Source organism: Salvelinus sp. IW2-2015, linkage group LG8 (genome assembly GCF_002910315.2).
Source record: "Salvelinus sp. IW2-2015 linkage group LG8, ASM291031v2, whole genome shotgun sequence".
Lineage (NCBI taxonomy): Eukaryota > Metazoa > Chordata > Actinopteri > Salmoniformes > Salmonidae > Salvelinus > Salvelinus sp. IW2-2015.
The window spans coordinates 11,580,956-11,597,387 of record NC_036848.1 but is presented as its reverse complement, the minus strand read 5'-3'; the positions used below and the strand labels follow the sequence as shown (position 1 = coordinate 11,597,387).

The 16,432-nt window shown below is 45.5% G+C and overlaps 1 protein-coding gene across 1 annotated transcript in view; it reads left to right on the top strand.

Annotated features, from left to right (window-relative positions):
- The window catches only part of LOC111966995 (FERM and PDZ domain-containing protein 1-like), a 45,570-nt gene extending 39,607 nt beyond the window's left edge, over positions 1-5,963 (top strand). Inside the window, exons 8-10 of the mRNA XM_070445014.1 lie at positions 119-266; positions 524-1,633; positions 1,862-5,963. Coding sequence (XP_070301115.1) covers positions 119-266; positions 524-1,633; positions 1,862-4,428 — 3,825 coding nt within the window. The 3' untranslated portion in view covers positions 4,429-5,963. The remainder of the gene's footprint in view (positions 1-118; positions 267-523; positions 1,634-1,861) is intronic.
- Positions 5,964-16,432: the final 10,469 nt, after the last annotated feature.

Sequence of the window (16,432 nt, the reverse complement as noted above, 5' to 3'; positions counted from 1 at the left end):
CTCTCTCTCTCTCTCTCTCTCTCTCTCTCTCTGTCTCACTTTTTCTCTCTCGCTCTCCCTCTCGCGCTCTCTCTCGCTGTCTCTCTCTCTCTCTCTCTCATCCCCCCTCTCTCTCCAGCCTTTTGCCTTACTGATGGACTCTCTGGCAGCCAAAGACCTGGCGTGTCTACTGGGGGGCTACTGCAAGCTCCTGGTGGACCCCAGAGTGTGTGTGTTCCGTCTGGGACGCCCCAAGGTCCGGGTGCACAGGATACCTGCTGAGGAAGGTGTGTGTGAAGGGAAGTTCGCCGTTATAGAGGGAGTTTGCTATGAATCGCTGACAAGTGAGCATAAATGTTTAACTATAGTTTTTCATTTTTTGGCATTGATCATACCATTTTTGAGGGTGTTGATACGTGGATATCAGCCTGTATGGATAGTTGATACAGATCGAATGTCTTAATTTGAGACTAGTAATTATTTACATAGTAAACTATATTATGTCACTGAGAAAAAAATGTGTTTGTTTTTTTGTCATTTCCAGGCTATGTGTCCCGCTGCTGTAGTGACTCCGATGACTCTTCAGATGGGGACTACCCCGCCGAGCCTCCGCCAACGCACACCCGTAAACGCCACGCACCCGCCAGCAAAGACAGGGAGGGGTGGAGGAGAGGAAAGGAGGAGCAGAGAGGAGCGGAGGGAAAGAAAGAAAGAGCTGAAAAAGAAGACAAAGATAAACATGAGGTGAAGATCATTGTGACGTCAGAGAAGGACATGGAAGTTGAGGAAGAGGACGGAAGAGAAGATGGAGGAAGAGAGATACATCTAGGAGGTAACGCCAATAAAGGAAGAGTGGAACAGGACATGGTTCTGGACACTAACTGGTACCACACAGACGCGCGGGTCAACAGTAGCTTCTCCAGCCTGTCTAGTGGCTCTTTGAGTGCTGCCCTGGAGGAAAGCGGTGCCACAGCTGCAGCCAGGGGAGAGGACCCAGCCAAGGCCTCCTCTCGTGTGGACGCCTTGCGTGAGGACAGCCCCTCTCGCCGGTCCAAACAGCCGACTCGGGGGACCACCACCCTGGATGTCCACCATCCGTTCCTCCTGGAGGTCACAGCTCCCTCTCCACAGCGCCAGAGAGAGGGCGCCCCCGGCAGCACGGCCTCCGCCCCCGTGCGCCCCACCAACCTGAGTTATCGTAGCAACGATAGCTCGTGTCTTTGCTTCGCCGAGCTTTCCCAAGGCAGCTACCTCCCCAGCCCCCCCGAGGCCACCAGCGACGAGGAGGAGACGGAGGAAGTTCAGGATGACGATGATGAGGAGGAACTGAGACGGCTCTCTAAGATACCCAGTCAGATAGACCTGCGCCTCATCGACAAGATCTGCGCCCGGTCTAACAAAACTGCTTCTAACAACAAGTTAGACATCCCCAGAGTCATCCCCAACCTCACCTCCTGTGAAAAGAGGACTGTTTGTAGCTCCGCCCACAAAGGGGAGGAGCGTCTATCAATTCACTCTGGAGATTCCGAGCCTTTCCTAACGCCGTCCCCTAACCCTCCTGCTCCTATTGCTAGGGAAAGTGCTTCGGAGTCAGATGATGAGTTCTTCGATGCCCAGGAGCGGTTCACTCCTCCAGTTCCTTCTGATGGTACAGGTGGGTTGTTGACATGACTTCCTCACTGACAAACTAACTGTTTAAATGTGTTAAAGTGTGATTTCTGTCGCCCTTTTAACACCCCTGTCTCTCTCTCTCTGTCTCTCTCTCTCTGTCTCTGTCTCTGTCTCTGTCTCTGTCTCTCTCTGTCTCTCTCTGTCTCTGTCTCTCTCTCTCTCTCTCTCCTCTCTCTCTCTCTCTCTCTCTCTCTCTCTCTCTCTCTCACAGAAAACAGTTTGGATGCGGCTGACAATAAGAGGCACAGTAAACGCTGGAGTGGTACAGGGAACGGACTGCCAGTGGTACCAGAGAGGGAGCCTCCCTCACCCCTCAAAAAGAAGCACTCCTCCCCTGACCACAAGAAACAGCAGGAGACCCAACGAGACCCAAAGCCCCACTCAAACCAGGCTTCCACTCAGAGGGTTGATGCCAAGACCAAGCCTCCACCATTGGCCCCCAAGCCCCAGCTACCCATAAAACCTGAACTGGCCCCCAAGCCCCAGATGGGCCCCCAGAGGTCTCCCCAGCGCGGCGGTCCATACTCCCACTGTAACGGAGATGCTGGTGGAGGCCATGCGGGCCTGCTGGAGGTAGACACCATGGAACCAGACACCATGGAGTTTAAATCAGTCACCTCGGGAGCGGGGGGGCTTCCGCTCGCCTCCCCCCTCATCACGGCGGTACGGAAGAGCCAGCAACCTCCTGCTGGTCCACAGGGTGTGGAGAACGGGCCTAAGATAGAGAACAGTTCGAAGCAAGAGAACGGTTCTAAGAACGGGACTCCCCACGTGCTTCCTAAGGACCGTGTTCCGGTCACTGCTGACAACAGGCGAGCTGATGTTGAAACTAAAACAAACAGGGTTTCCCTGCTGAAGGGACAGGTCAGAACGGGGGTTGGGGTGGACCCCCCAAAAAAGCTGCCAAGTTTGTCCCCCATTCCACATTCTGCTTCAGGAGATGAGATCAGGTTGAGCCTGGCCACCCCTCCACCACTCTCTCCCAAACCCTCCCCTCCTTCTCTCCATCCCCTATCAGTCCTCCCCATCCCGGTCTCACCAAATAAGAAAGAGGGGATGTGTCTGCCGAACGGTCTCCACCCCTGGGTTAGTTGCAACGGTAGCAATCAGACCGGGAGGAGGGTCTCTCTGAGTCAAGAGAACATGTCGCCCAAAAATACAGACGCCCCCCTCAGCCTGACCACCTCCCTCACCACCTCCTCTAAAGGGACAGCGGGAGACCCAGAGAGCACAGGAAAGTCAGGGTCAGGTTCAGACCTGAGGGTCAGCTCATCCAGCCTGGGGGGACGTCTGCCTACCTCAGCCCTGAGAGGGAGGATCCAGGCCCTGCCCTGGTACATGACCCGCTCCCAGGAGATCCTGGGCACCCTGGACCACTCTTCCACCAGCTCCATCAACGGGGATGTCACGTCCGGCTACGGCTCCGGTCTGTCAGTCAGTGGAGCCTCTGAGGTGAGCAAGGTCACTGCCCAGGCAACAGTTGGTGAGACTGCAGGGGGAAAAGGGAAGAAGGAAGTGGTGGAGGATGGAGCCGAGGTTGTCATAGCAACCATCAAAGAGTTCCAGGAAGTGACTCCACGTGCGAAGGAGGCCAACGGGACGAGCGGGTCGAACCCCAACCTGACCCTGAGAGAAAACGGCGCACACGTCTTAGAACCCTACGGATTCCTGGGGTCCTGCAAGTCGGAGCAGCCTCAGTCCAGGCCCCACTCAGAGGTGGGGTTAGGGGGCGGTTCAGGCCCGCCCCTAGAGGGGGACTCTCTGGAGCACACCTCTCCCCCGGCCCACCGTGAGGCGTGCGGCTGCCGCACAGTCTACGCCAACTGCTTCAGCGGTGACGTGGAGGACGGCTGTGGCTTCGACGAGGAGCTCACCATCTACGAGTTCTCCAAGCGCACGCGCCCCAAACCAGCCCATTCTACACCCCTGGCCTCCCCCACCTCCCCCATCCCCTCCCCCAACATCCTGTCCCTGCTGAGAGACACCCCTCGCCCCCTCTCCACCCTCTCCACCACCTCCTCAGAGCTCAGCCCACTCCTGTCCCGCCCTGTCTCCCCCACGCCCCCCATCGGCTCCCTGCGTTCCCTCACCAACAAGCACTACGGGGGGCTGAAAGGGGGCTTCGTCTCCCTGAGACAAGACATCAATCAGCTCCTACTGGTCCTGGCTGGGCCACCACCATCATCAGAACCCTCCAAAACAGATCAGGATGAGGGTGGAGAAGGGGGACCCAACCCAACCCAAGGGGAGGGTCCAACCGCGTGCTGTGGAGGTGCAAGTCCTCCGCCCATGACGGAGGCTGAGAGGAATTTACTCCAGGCGGAGGCACGACGGTTGGCAACAGGGTGCCAACGTGCCACGCGTGTGGGCTGGGCTCCAGAGGAGGCGCTTCGTTCCTTATCCAACACTTTCAGTGCCCTGGTGCAGCTCTCCGCAGCCTGCCTGAGAACACACCCCTGTCCTGGATGTGACGCCTGCCGCAACGGGGGTCAGATCCAGAGCACTGATGATGATGGGGGCCAGGAGGAGGCTCTGGACAAGCTGAAGGAGATCGTAGGGCTGTACAGGGAGTTTGTTGGGGCTGTGGAGACTGCTGGAGCCGGGGCCGGGTCTGGGTCCAGCGGTGGGACGGGGTCTGGGGATGGACAGGGAGAGGGCGAGGGGGTGAGGCTTCTGGCCAAACGGTGCACGGTGCTCATCTCTTCCGTCTTTGCGCTAACACAGCTGTTCAGGACGCACTCGCCGGACACGCCAGGTCACACACCTCTCAACTTTTGACCTCTGAACTTTTAGAACTCCTTCTCGCTACCAGGATTAAGGTGATACAGTACAGTACATACACACTTGCACAGTAAGTGCCATGCACACACACACACACGCACACGCACACTTCACACACACGCGCACACACACACACACACACACACACACACACACACAGACATACCAAACACATCCCTAAATTATGAAAATAACCTCTTCCACTGACTGCCATGACTGCTAGGTCTCCCGATGGACTCATCTGGACTATGCATTTGTACATAGGTATTTTATAACTAACTAACTATCTATCTTCTTATTGTATACTGTATGTATGAATTATGTATGTACGTATTTATGTATGTATTAATTTCTATGACTGTTTGCGCCATGGTCCTTGCTGGTGTAAGACCTTATTGATGTTGTAGTTTCTTCTACCTCCCCCCACCTTCCGTTCCTCCTCTGGGCTGGTGTCTGCTTTAGCTGCTTTAATGATTCTTCAGATCCAGTTAAAGGTGCAATCTGTAACTTACATTTTTCTATTGGGAACTCTAGGAAAAAGTACAACGAGCATATTATGCCAAATAGTAAAACACAACACAAACTTTTACATTCGTGAAGACCCACCCCTTCCGTTTACAATCAAATGCAAGGGGAGCACTATTGACCGTAAAATAAATAAACAGATTGCACCTTTAAGAAGAGAAATGAACCATGTGAAAGCTATTTATTTCTGTTCCTGACTGACTACCTGTGTGCGAATGCTTGAATGGAGAAAACACTCAATAACCCAAACGCTTATATGCAGTAATTATACAGTATATCAACTTTGAATCCAAAGGATACATATATTTTCCGGGGGTGCATTGCGTGGGTGGGGGAATAGTGGAAAGGATATTAATTTGTTATTTTGTAAAAAGGTTTTGACAAGGCACAAGGAAGGCTGACTGTTAAAACATACTAGGTGTAGCAACGATCCAAAGGCATTTAACACTGAGACACAATTTGTACTATTTTACTACTTGCCCATGTTTAGCTCTGCAGACGGGCGGACTGACTGATTCGGTTTGTACCAGACCTGTAGATAGATATACATCTATGTTTGTGTTAGTTTGAGTCTATCTGTCCTTCCTTGGTTTATGGCTATGCAAACATAACCACTACTTCCCTGTTCTCCCACATATCATTCTCTGTTACAATTGTGTTAACATTAAAGACAAGATTACCTGCATATGTTTTATAGTCTTTGTTACTGGAAACACAGAGGGCTTCCGTGTATTATACTGGAGTGTCTGGACTATGATCACGGGTATGTTCAGGATTGCAATGTTCTGCAACGTTGCACATAATCGGATGCAACATATCGCAGCAGTGGCTTCTAACCTGCTGTGTTGTGAGTAAAATGCAGAGCTGTTCTGTGACTTGGAAACTGTTCACAACTCACTGATCCTGGACAGAGCCCTAGTCAAGATTCTGTAAACATATTCAATCTGAACTTTGACTAAATAAATGGGTGTTTTGCCTTTTGTTTGATGAGACACACAGCTATTTGATTGACGCTATCATTCTCCTCCTTTTTCTTCAAGCTAAACACAGATTTACCTGTAGCATCAGATTCAAACAAGTTCCAAGGCATTTCTAATAAGTATTTAAGATTATCGACACGACAGTTGAAGTCGGAAGTTTACATACACTTAGGTTGGAGTCATTAAAACTAGTTTTTCAACCACTCCACACATTTCTTGGAAACAAACTATAGTTTTGGCAAGTCGGTTAGGACATCTACTTTGTTCATGACACAAGTCATTTTTCCAACAACTGTTTACAGACAAATTATTTAACTTATAATTCACTGTATCACAATTCCAGTGGGTCAGAAGTTTACATACACTAAATTGACTGTGTCTTTAAACAGCTTGGAAAATTCCAGAAAAGTATGTAATGGCTTTAGAAGCTTCTGATCGGCTAATTGACATCATTTGAGTCAATTGGAGGTGTACCTGTTGATGTATTTCAAGGCCTACCTTCAAACTCAGTGCCTCTTTGCTTGACATCATGGGAAAATCAAAAGAAATCAGCCATGACCTCAGAAAAAAATTGTAGACCTCCACAAGTCTGGTTCATCCTTGGGAGCAATTTCCAAACGCCTGAAGGTACAACGTTCATCTGTACAAACAACAGTGCACAAGTATAAACACCATGGGACCACGTAGCCGTCATACCGCTCAGGAAGGAGACGCGTTTTGTCTCCTAGAGATGAACGTACTTTGGTGCGAAAAGTACAAATCAATCCCAGAACAACAGCAAAGGACCTTGTGAAGATGCTGGAGGAAACAGGTACAACAGTATCTATATCCACAGTAAAGCGAGTCCTATATCAACATAACCTGAAAGGCCGCTCAGCAAGGAAGAAGCCACTGCTCCAAACCCGTCATAAAAAAGCCAGACTACGGTTTGCAACTGCACATGGGGAGGCTTGCAAGCCGAAGAACACCATCCCAACCGTGAAGCACGGGGTTGGCAGCATCATGTTGTGGGGGTGCTTTGCTGCAGGAGGGACTGGTGCACTTCACAAAATAGATGGCGTCATGAGGAAGGAAAATTATGTGGATATATTGAAGCAACATCTCAAGACCTCAGTCAGGAAGTTAAAGCTTGGTCGCAAATGAGTCTTCCAAATGGACAATGACCCCAAGCATACTTGCCATTTTTCCTATTTTGTTGCATTACAGCCTGTAATTTAAATTTATTTTTATTTGGATTTCATGTAATGGACATACACAAAATAGTCCAAATTGGTGAAGTGAAATGAAAAAAATTACTTGTTTAAAAAAACAAAAAAATTTAATAAAAAGTGCATATGCTATGAATCCCCTAATTAAGATCTGGTGCAACCAATTACCTTCGGAAGTCACATAATTAGTTAAATAAGGTTCACCTGTGTGCAATCTAAGTGTCACATGATCTCAGTATATATACACCTGTTCTGAAAGGCACCAGAGTCTGCAACACTACTAAGCAAGGGACACCACCAAGCAAGCGGCACCACGAAGACCAAGGAGCTCTCCAAACAGGTCAGGGACAACGTTGTGAAGAAGAAGAGATCAGGGTTGGGTTATAAAAACATATCTGAAACTTTGAACATCCCATGGAGCACCATTAAATCGGGGTGGCAGGTAGCCTAGTGGTTAGAGTGGTTAGAGCGTTGGACTAGTAACCGTTGGACTAGTAACCAAAAGGTTGCAAGATCAAATCCCCGAGCTGACAAGGTAAAAATCTGTCGTTCTGCCCCTGAACAAGGCAGTTCACCCACTGTTCCTAGGCCGTCATTGAAGATAAGAATTTGTTCTTAACTGACTTGCCTAGTTAAATAAAGGTAAAATAAAAATTATAAAATGGAAAGAATATGGCACCACAACAAACCTGCCAAGAGAGGGCCTCCCACCAAAACTCACGGACCAGGCAAGGAGGGCATTAATCAGATAGGCAACAAAGAGACCAAAGATAACCCTGAAGGAGCTGCAAAGCTCCACAACGGAGATTGGAGTATCTGTCCATAGGACCACTTTAAGCCGTACACTCCACAGAGCTGGGCTTTACGGAAGAGTGGCCAGAAAAAAGCCATTGCTTAAATAAAAAAATAAGCAAACACGTATTGGTGTTCGCCAAAAGGCATGTGGGAGACTCCCCAAACATATGGAAGTAGGTACTCTGGTCAGATAAGACCAAAATTGAGCTTTTTGGCCATCAAGCAAAACGATATGTCTGGCGCAAACCCAACACCTCTCATCACCCCGAGAACAACATCCCCACAGTGAAGCATGGTGGTGGCAGCATCATGCTGTGGGGATGTTTATCATCGGCAGGGACTGGGAAACTGGTCAGAATTGAAGGAATGATGGATGGCGCTAAATACAGGGAAATTCTTGAGGAAAACCTGTTTCAGTCTTCCAGAGATTTGAGACTGGGATGGAGGTTCACCTTCCAGCAGGACAATGACCCTAAGCATACTGCTAAAGAAACACTTGAGTGGTTTAAGGGGAAACATTTAAATATCTTGGAATGGCCCAGTCAAAGCCCAGACCTCATTCCAATTGAGAATCTGTGGTATGACTTAAAGATTACTGTACATCAGCGGAACCCATCCAACTTGAAGGAGCTGGAGCAGTTTTGCCTTGAAGAATGGGCAAAAATCACAGTGGCTAGATGTGCCAAGCTTATAGAGATATACCCCAAGAGACTTGCAGCTGTAATTGCTGCAAAAAGTGTCTCTACAAAGTATTGACTTTGGGAGGGGTGAATAGTTATGTATGCTCAAGTTTTCCGTTTTTTTTGTCTTATTTCTTGTTTGTTTCAAATAAAAAATATGTTGTATCTTCAAAGTGGTAGGCATGTTGTCATCAAATGACACAAACCCCCCCAAAATCCATTTTAATTCCAGGTTGTAAGGCAACAAAATAGGAAAAATGCCAAGGGGGTGAATACTTTTGCAAGCCACTGTAACTATCTGGATGGTTTGGCTCAGCTTGGTTTATCCAAAGTGCTGCCCACCAATTGGCTCACCGACATCTGATGCCACCTGTTAATCTCCCTCAATTAAATCCATTAGATCTGGAGGGACTTCAATATTGTACCTATGACAAAAATGGGATAGAAACTGATTCTAAACACACTGCGCAGTCATTTATTGATGTAACATGTTTAAATAGATAACAGCAAAAAGGCATGTGAGATCTAACTGCTGTCTCTGGAAAAGGGCAGACCAGGTTGGAAAGGCAGGTGCATCTACTGTTCCATGGGAATACAGACTACAGAGAAACCAGTCTCTTTAGACAAACTTCCCTGAAGCCATATCTGTCTTTGATGTCATTAAACGTTTACATTTATCCAGAAGGACTTATAGTAGTGAGTTCATACTGGTCTCACGTGGAAATCAAACCCACAACCCACAATCGCAAGCACCGTGCTCTACCAACTGAGCCACACAGGAAACTTCATGGAAGAACAATCAATTATGGATATTTTCTTTTCATGCCATTCATCATTAACGTTGATCTTAATTAAAGTATTGTTTGAAAATAAATGTGATGTGATGATCTCATATTTTGGGCTGTTTTGGCCACTAGCCCAGCTCTTACATTCTCTATCCTGATAGTTTGTGATAAGACACTATGGAACAATGTAAAACCACAAACACAAAAAGCTGCTTGACTGCTCTGTGCAGCGGACATTTTTCAAATATTCAGTTGGGATCTGTATCTGTAAAATAAGCCTATTAATTGGCCCTATTCACCATGACTTAGGAACATAAATGTTGACCTGACATTGAACCCTGGGGTAAATATTTGTAGCAGTACTTGTGAACAGGGCTTGTCACAATACTGAGCTTCCTTCCATCATGCCTTTAACATGAGTCATCACTTACCCAGAATGACTGTGTAAGAAAAAACAATATAGTGGAAACTAAGCAAGCTAATGAAAATCCACCTCTGCATATGTGTAAAAGTCACACTGCACTTTCCTACTTAGTCCTGATTAGTGAACACCCATAGAAAGACAAAAGGCCTTTCAGTAGCAATCTACAGGGGGAAGCCCTAGCTGAACTGCCTGGGGCACGTCTGTGCCTTCTGCCCAGTCCATCTCTCTCTCCAGACCAAAGTCCCCATGTCACATTGCCCTTAATCTGATCGTTATCTTCCAACGTCTGACTTCTTAACCCAGCAGTCAGATCCAGGCCCTCACATAGCCATACTAACCAGCCCTGTGGCTTGGCTTGACAGTTGTCCTCATTTCCCCAGTCGCAGGCTGTACCAGTAAGATTGTTCGGTTGGTGTTACCGTTTCGGGTGAAGGCTAATGTCTTGTGGACAGATTCTGCATGCAAATGGCAGTGACATACTGTTGTGAGAATTTTACTTCTGGGTAGTGGAAATTAGGGGAATGGCAAAATGTTTCTTGCCCTGAAATTGCCATAATACCATAGCATGTAGACATACCCTTTATTGTGTTAATTAGAGTTATGGTTTGTAAGCTTATATGGACATACAATGAAAGTGTGTTTTGAGTAGTATGCATGGCAAAATTTCCTGTGTGGTTTGTCAATAGGGATTAATTAGCTGGTCATTTCAGTAAGAACAAGGTGAACAGTAACAGTGAGTAATGGTTGAACCGAAAATGGAAGATCTGAAGCGTCAAGTTCACAATGATAATGTTGACTCACTCACACCCAAATGATGACACACGTACACAACGGTTTAAGAAGCATTTCTATAAAACCTTTATATAAACATGTACTTTTACTAAATTGTTAATTACACTACATGACCAAAAGTATGTGGACACCTGCTCGTCGACCATCTCATTCCAAAATCATGGGTATTAATATGGAGTTGCTCCCCTCCTTTTCTGCTATAACAGCCCCCACTCTTCTGGGAAGGCTTTCCACTAGAAGTTGGAACATTGCTGAAGGGACTTGCTTCTATTCAGCCACAAGAGCATCTGGGAGGTTGGGCACTGGTGTTGGGCGATTAGGCCTGACTCGTAGTCGGCGTTCCAATTCATCCCAAAGGTGTTCGATGGGGTTGAGGTCAGGGCTTTGTGCAGGCCAGTCAGGTTCTTCCACACCGATCTCAACAAACCATTTCTGTATGAACCTCACTTTGTGCACGGGGGCACTGCCAGATGTTAAAGTGTGATTCATCACTTCAGAGAACACGTTTCCACTGCTCCAGAGTCCAACAGTGGCAAGCTTTACACCACTCCAGCTGACACTTGGCATTGCGCATGGTAATCTTAGGCATGTGTGCGGCTAATCAGCCATGGAAACCCATTTCATGAAGCTTCCTACGAACAGTTCTTGTGCTGACATTGCTTCCAGAGGCAGTTTGGAACTCGGTAGTGAGGACAGACGATTTTTATGTGCTACGTGCTTCGGCACTCGCCGGTCCCGTTCTGTGAGTTTGTGTGGCCTACCACTTCGCTGCTGAGCAGTTGTTGCTCCTAGACGTTTCCACTTCACAGTAACAGCACTTACAGTTAACCGGGGCAGCTCTAGCAGGGCAGAAATATGACAAAAATACAAAAATATCTAATTTACATAAGTATTCACACCCCTGAGTCAATACATGGGAGACTCACCTTTGGCAGTCATGACAGCTGAGTCTTTCTGGGTAAATTTCTAAGGGCTTTGTACACCTGGATTGTACACTATTTGCATTATTATTTTCTAAATTCTTCAAGCTCTGTCAAAATGGTTATTAATCATTGCTAGATAACCATTTTAAAGTCCTGCCATAGAATTTCGAGCAGATTTAAGTTAAAACTGTAACTCGGCCAACATTCACTGTCTTCTTGGTAAGCTAATCGAGTGTAGATTTGGCCTTGTATTTTAGGTTATTGTCCTGCTGAAAGATGAATTAATCTCCCAGTGTCTGGTGGAAAGCAGACTGAACCAGGTTTCCTCTTGGATTTTGCCTGTGCTTAGCTCCATTCTGTTTATTTTTATCCTGAAAATCGCAGTCTTGAACGATTGCAAGCATAACCATAACATGATGCAGCCAGCACTATGCTTGAAAATATGGAGAATGGTACTCAATAATAATGTGTGGTATTGGATTTGCCCCAAACATAACACTTTGTATTCAGGACAAAAAGATCATTGCTTTGCCACATTTTTTAAGTATTACTTTAGTGCCTTGCTGCAAACAGGATGGCTGTTTTGGAATATTTGTATTCTGTACAGGCTTCCTTCTTTTCACTCTGTCAATTAGGTTAGTATTGTGGAGTAATTACAATGTTGATCCATCCTCAGTTTTCTCCTATCACAGCCAATAAACTCTGTAACTGTTTTAAAGTCAACATTGGCCTAATGGTGAAATTCCTAAGCAGTTTCCTTCCTCTCCGGCAACTGAGTTAGGAAAGACGCCTGTATCTATTAAACAGCCATCACTAGCACATTAGAGGCTGATGCCTATAGGCATGGACTAGAAATCACTGCCCACTTTAAGGAATGGAACATTAGTCACTTTAATAATGTTTACATATCTAGCATTACTCATCTCATATGTATATACTGTATTCTATGGTATCTTAGTCACTTAATAATGTTTACATATCTTGCATTTCCCATCTCATATGTAAACTCAACAAAAAAAAGAAACGTCCTCTCACTGTCAACTGTGTTAATTTTCAGAAAACTTAACGTGTAAATATTTGTATGAACATAACAAGATTCAACAACTGAGACATAAACTGAACAAGTTCCACAGACATGTGACTAACAGAAATTGAATAGTGTCCCTGAACAAAGGGGGGTGGGGTCAAAATCAAAAGTAACTGTCAGTATCTGGTGTGGCCACCAGCTGCATTAAGTACTGCAGTGCATTTCCTCCTCATGGACTGCACCAGATTTGCCCGTTCTTGCTGTGAAATGTTACCCCATTCTTCCACCAAGGCACCTGCAAGTTCCCGGACATTTCTGGGGGGAATGGCCCTAGCCCTCCGATCCACAGGTCCCAGACGTGCTCAATGGGATTGAGATCCGGGCTCTTCGCTGGCCACGGCAGAACACTGACATTCCTGTCTTGCAGGAAATCCCGCACAGAACGAGCAGTATGGCTGGTGGCATTGTCATGCTGGAGGGTCATGTCAGGATGAGCCTGTAGGAAGGGTACCACATGAGGGAGGAGGATGTCTTCCCTGTAACGCACAGCGTTGATATTGCCTGCAATGACAACAAGCTCAGTCCGATGATGCTGTGACACACCGCCCCAGAACATGACGGACCCTCCACCTCCAAATCGATCCCGCTCCAGAGTACAGGCCTCGGTTTAACGCTCATTCCTTCGACGATAAACGTGACTCCGACCATCACCCCTGGTGAGACAAAACCACGACTCGTCAGTGAAGAGCACTTTTTGCCAGTCCTGTCTGGTCCGGCGATGGTGGGTTTGTGCCCATAGGCGACGTTGTTGCCGGTGATGTTTGGTGAGGACCTGCCTTACAACAGGCCTACAAGTCCTCAGTCCAGCCTCTCTCAGCCTATTGCGGAGAGTCTGAGCACTGATGGAGGGATTGTGCGTTCCTGGTGTAACTCGAGCAGTTGCCATCCTGTGCATGTTCCGCAGGTGTGATGTTCAGATGTACCGATCCTGTGCAGGTGTTGAACACGTGGTCTGCCACTGTGAGGACGATCAGCTCTCCGTCCTGTCTCCCTGTAGCTCTGTCTTAGGCGTCTCACAGTACGGACATTGCAATTGATTGCCCTTGCCACATCTGCAGTTCTCATGCCTTCTTACACGTTCACGCAGATGAGCAGGGACCCTAGGCATCTTTCTTTTGGTGGTTTTCAGAGTCAGTAGAAAGGCCTCTTTAGTGTCCTAAGTTTTCATAACCTTGACCTTAATTGCCTACCGTCTGTAAGCTGTTAGTGTCTTAATGACCGTTCCACAGGTGCATGTTCATTAATTGTTTATGGTTCATTGAACAAGCACGGAAAACAGTGTTTAAACCATTTACAATGAAGATCTGCGAAGTTATTTCGATTTTTACGAATTATCTTTTAAAGACAGGGTACTGAAAAAGGGACGTTTCTTTCTATGCTGAGTTTATATACTGTATTCTATACTATTCTATGGTATCTCATTCACTTAATGTTTACATATCTTGCATTACTCATCTCATATGTATATACTGCATTTACAAGCATTCGCTACACTCACATTAACATCTGCTAACCATGTGTATGTGACCAATAAAATTTGATTTACTGTTTTCTATACTATTCTACTGTACAAGCATTCGCTACACTCACATTAACATCTGCTAACCATGTGTATGTGACCAATAACATTTGATTTACTGTTTTCTATACTATTCTACTGTATCTTAGTCCGTTCCGCTCTGACATCGCTCCTCCATATGTATATAGTCTTAATTAATTCCTACTTAGATTTGTGTGTATTGGGTATATGTTGTGTAATTTGTTAGATATTACTGCACTGATCGGAGCTAGAAGCACAAGCATTTCGCTACACCAGCAATAACATCTGCTAATCACGTGTATGTGACCAATAAAATTTGATCTTTGTAGTGACTGGGTGTATTGATACACTATCGAACGTGTAATTAATAACTTCACTATGCTCAAAAGGATTTTCAATGGCTTTTTTTGTTTAACTATCTACCAATAGATGCCCTTCTTTGCGAGACATTGGAAAACCTCCCTGGTCTTTTTGGTTGAATCTGTGTTTGAAATTCACTGCTCGACTGAGGGACCAATTGATAATTGTATGTGTGGGGTATAGAGATGAGGTAGTCATTCAAAAATCATGTTAAAGACTATTATTGTGCACAGTGAGTCCATGCAACTTAAGCACATGTTTCCTCCTAAACTTATTTAGGCTTGCTAAAACAAAGGGGTTGAATTGTTATGGACTCAAAACATTTCAGCCTTTCATTTTTAGTTTAACATTGAGAAACATCACAATTCTACTTTGACATTTTAAGGGGTATTGTGTGTAGGGCAGTGACCAAAAAAATCTCAATTTAATCCATTTTAAATTCAAGCTGCAACACAACAAAATGCAGAAAAAGTCAAGGGGTGTGAATACTTTCTGAAGGGACTGTTTATAGTGTATCTTCACAATATGATTGAACGTCATGACTTGTTTTTGATTGGGGAAAAATTACAGATTACAGTATACACAAATTGACAAAAGAGTATGCTTTCTCTTTCAGTCGTTCAGACATTTTAACTGTTTATTTTCAATGCTTGCTGGCTTGGTTAGCAGCACATTAATTTAAAATCTGTGACCAATAACAGATCTGCAATTATTTTGGAAATGTTTTATGTAATAGCCTAGTGAAAGTTTTTCCAAAACACTCAGTAAAACATACTTGTACCTTCAAAGCTAGAAAACTGTACTGATCTTATTCAGCGCTAAGAATTGTTGTTGAAAATACAGAAGGCATATAGATCGCGAGAGGGTCAAAGTAAATGGCAGATTTCACTTTCTGTGCCACAACACTACTCCCCATCCATTTTCTCACTTTCTTCTGCATTAAGTCTCCCTCATACTCGTTCACACACTCCTCCAGTGCCCTCTTTCTAGCCCAGTCTCAATCCCCTAGCAGCATGCCTTCCCTATTCTGGCCTGTCATATTCAGTGTGGGCTGCTGCATGGCGACTGCCTCTACTGAAGCTTAAAATGTGAGTCCATTATGTCAACAGGGGTTATGGGCAGAGAGGTGTGCACAAGTGTTCAGCAGTAAGAATGGAGAAAGAGAGAGCAAGGGAAAAATACATATGGAGAGAAACAAGTGTGTAAATGAAGGATTACATCGAGAGATGGAAGTATAAATTGATAGGCAAAACATGTGTGTTCCTGTATTGCTGGTGTGTAATTATTTATTTTTTCTCACTATTTCATGAAGGACTAGAAGTTATGGGTAACAAGTACATTTTAATTATACTTAAACCAATGGGTACTTGTCAACACTTTGACAGACAAACACTACAAGTAGCACTTCGGGAATATGCTAATTAAACACACATTTGACAAACATTTAAGATTAGGTTAGATTGGCATTGGATGACATCATAACAGTGAAGAAATATAGCACTTCCCTAGTCCAGTTCCCCTGTGCTTCTAAGCTACTGCTTTTTCCAATCATCTTTCAAGTAAAAGAGAGCACTATAGAGAGCAACAGTAACAACGTATTTTGGTAGGCACTAACTCAGGCTTTGTCCAAAGAACCATGGCAATGGCAAAATTGAGTTTTTGTAGGGTTTTTGGATAAAGGTCTGTGGTATACACAGGWTTAGGAGATTTTTGTCATTTTGTTCTATGAGATAATCTTCATCAGCTAACGTCACCTGTGAATTTTGACGCATTTATTTAATAAAAAAAGCACAGTCTTCATAATTCATAAAGGTCCTGTTAACTGACATAGTATCGCATAGAACACAACGTATAAGATCTTCTAAGCCTGTGTTAAATGCTGACCTTATTTTCGGCGTTTAC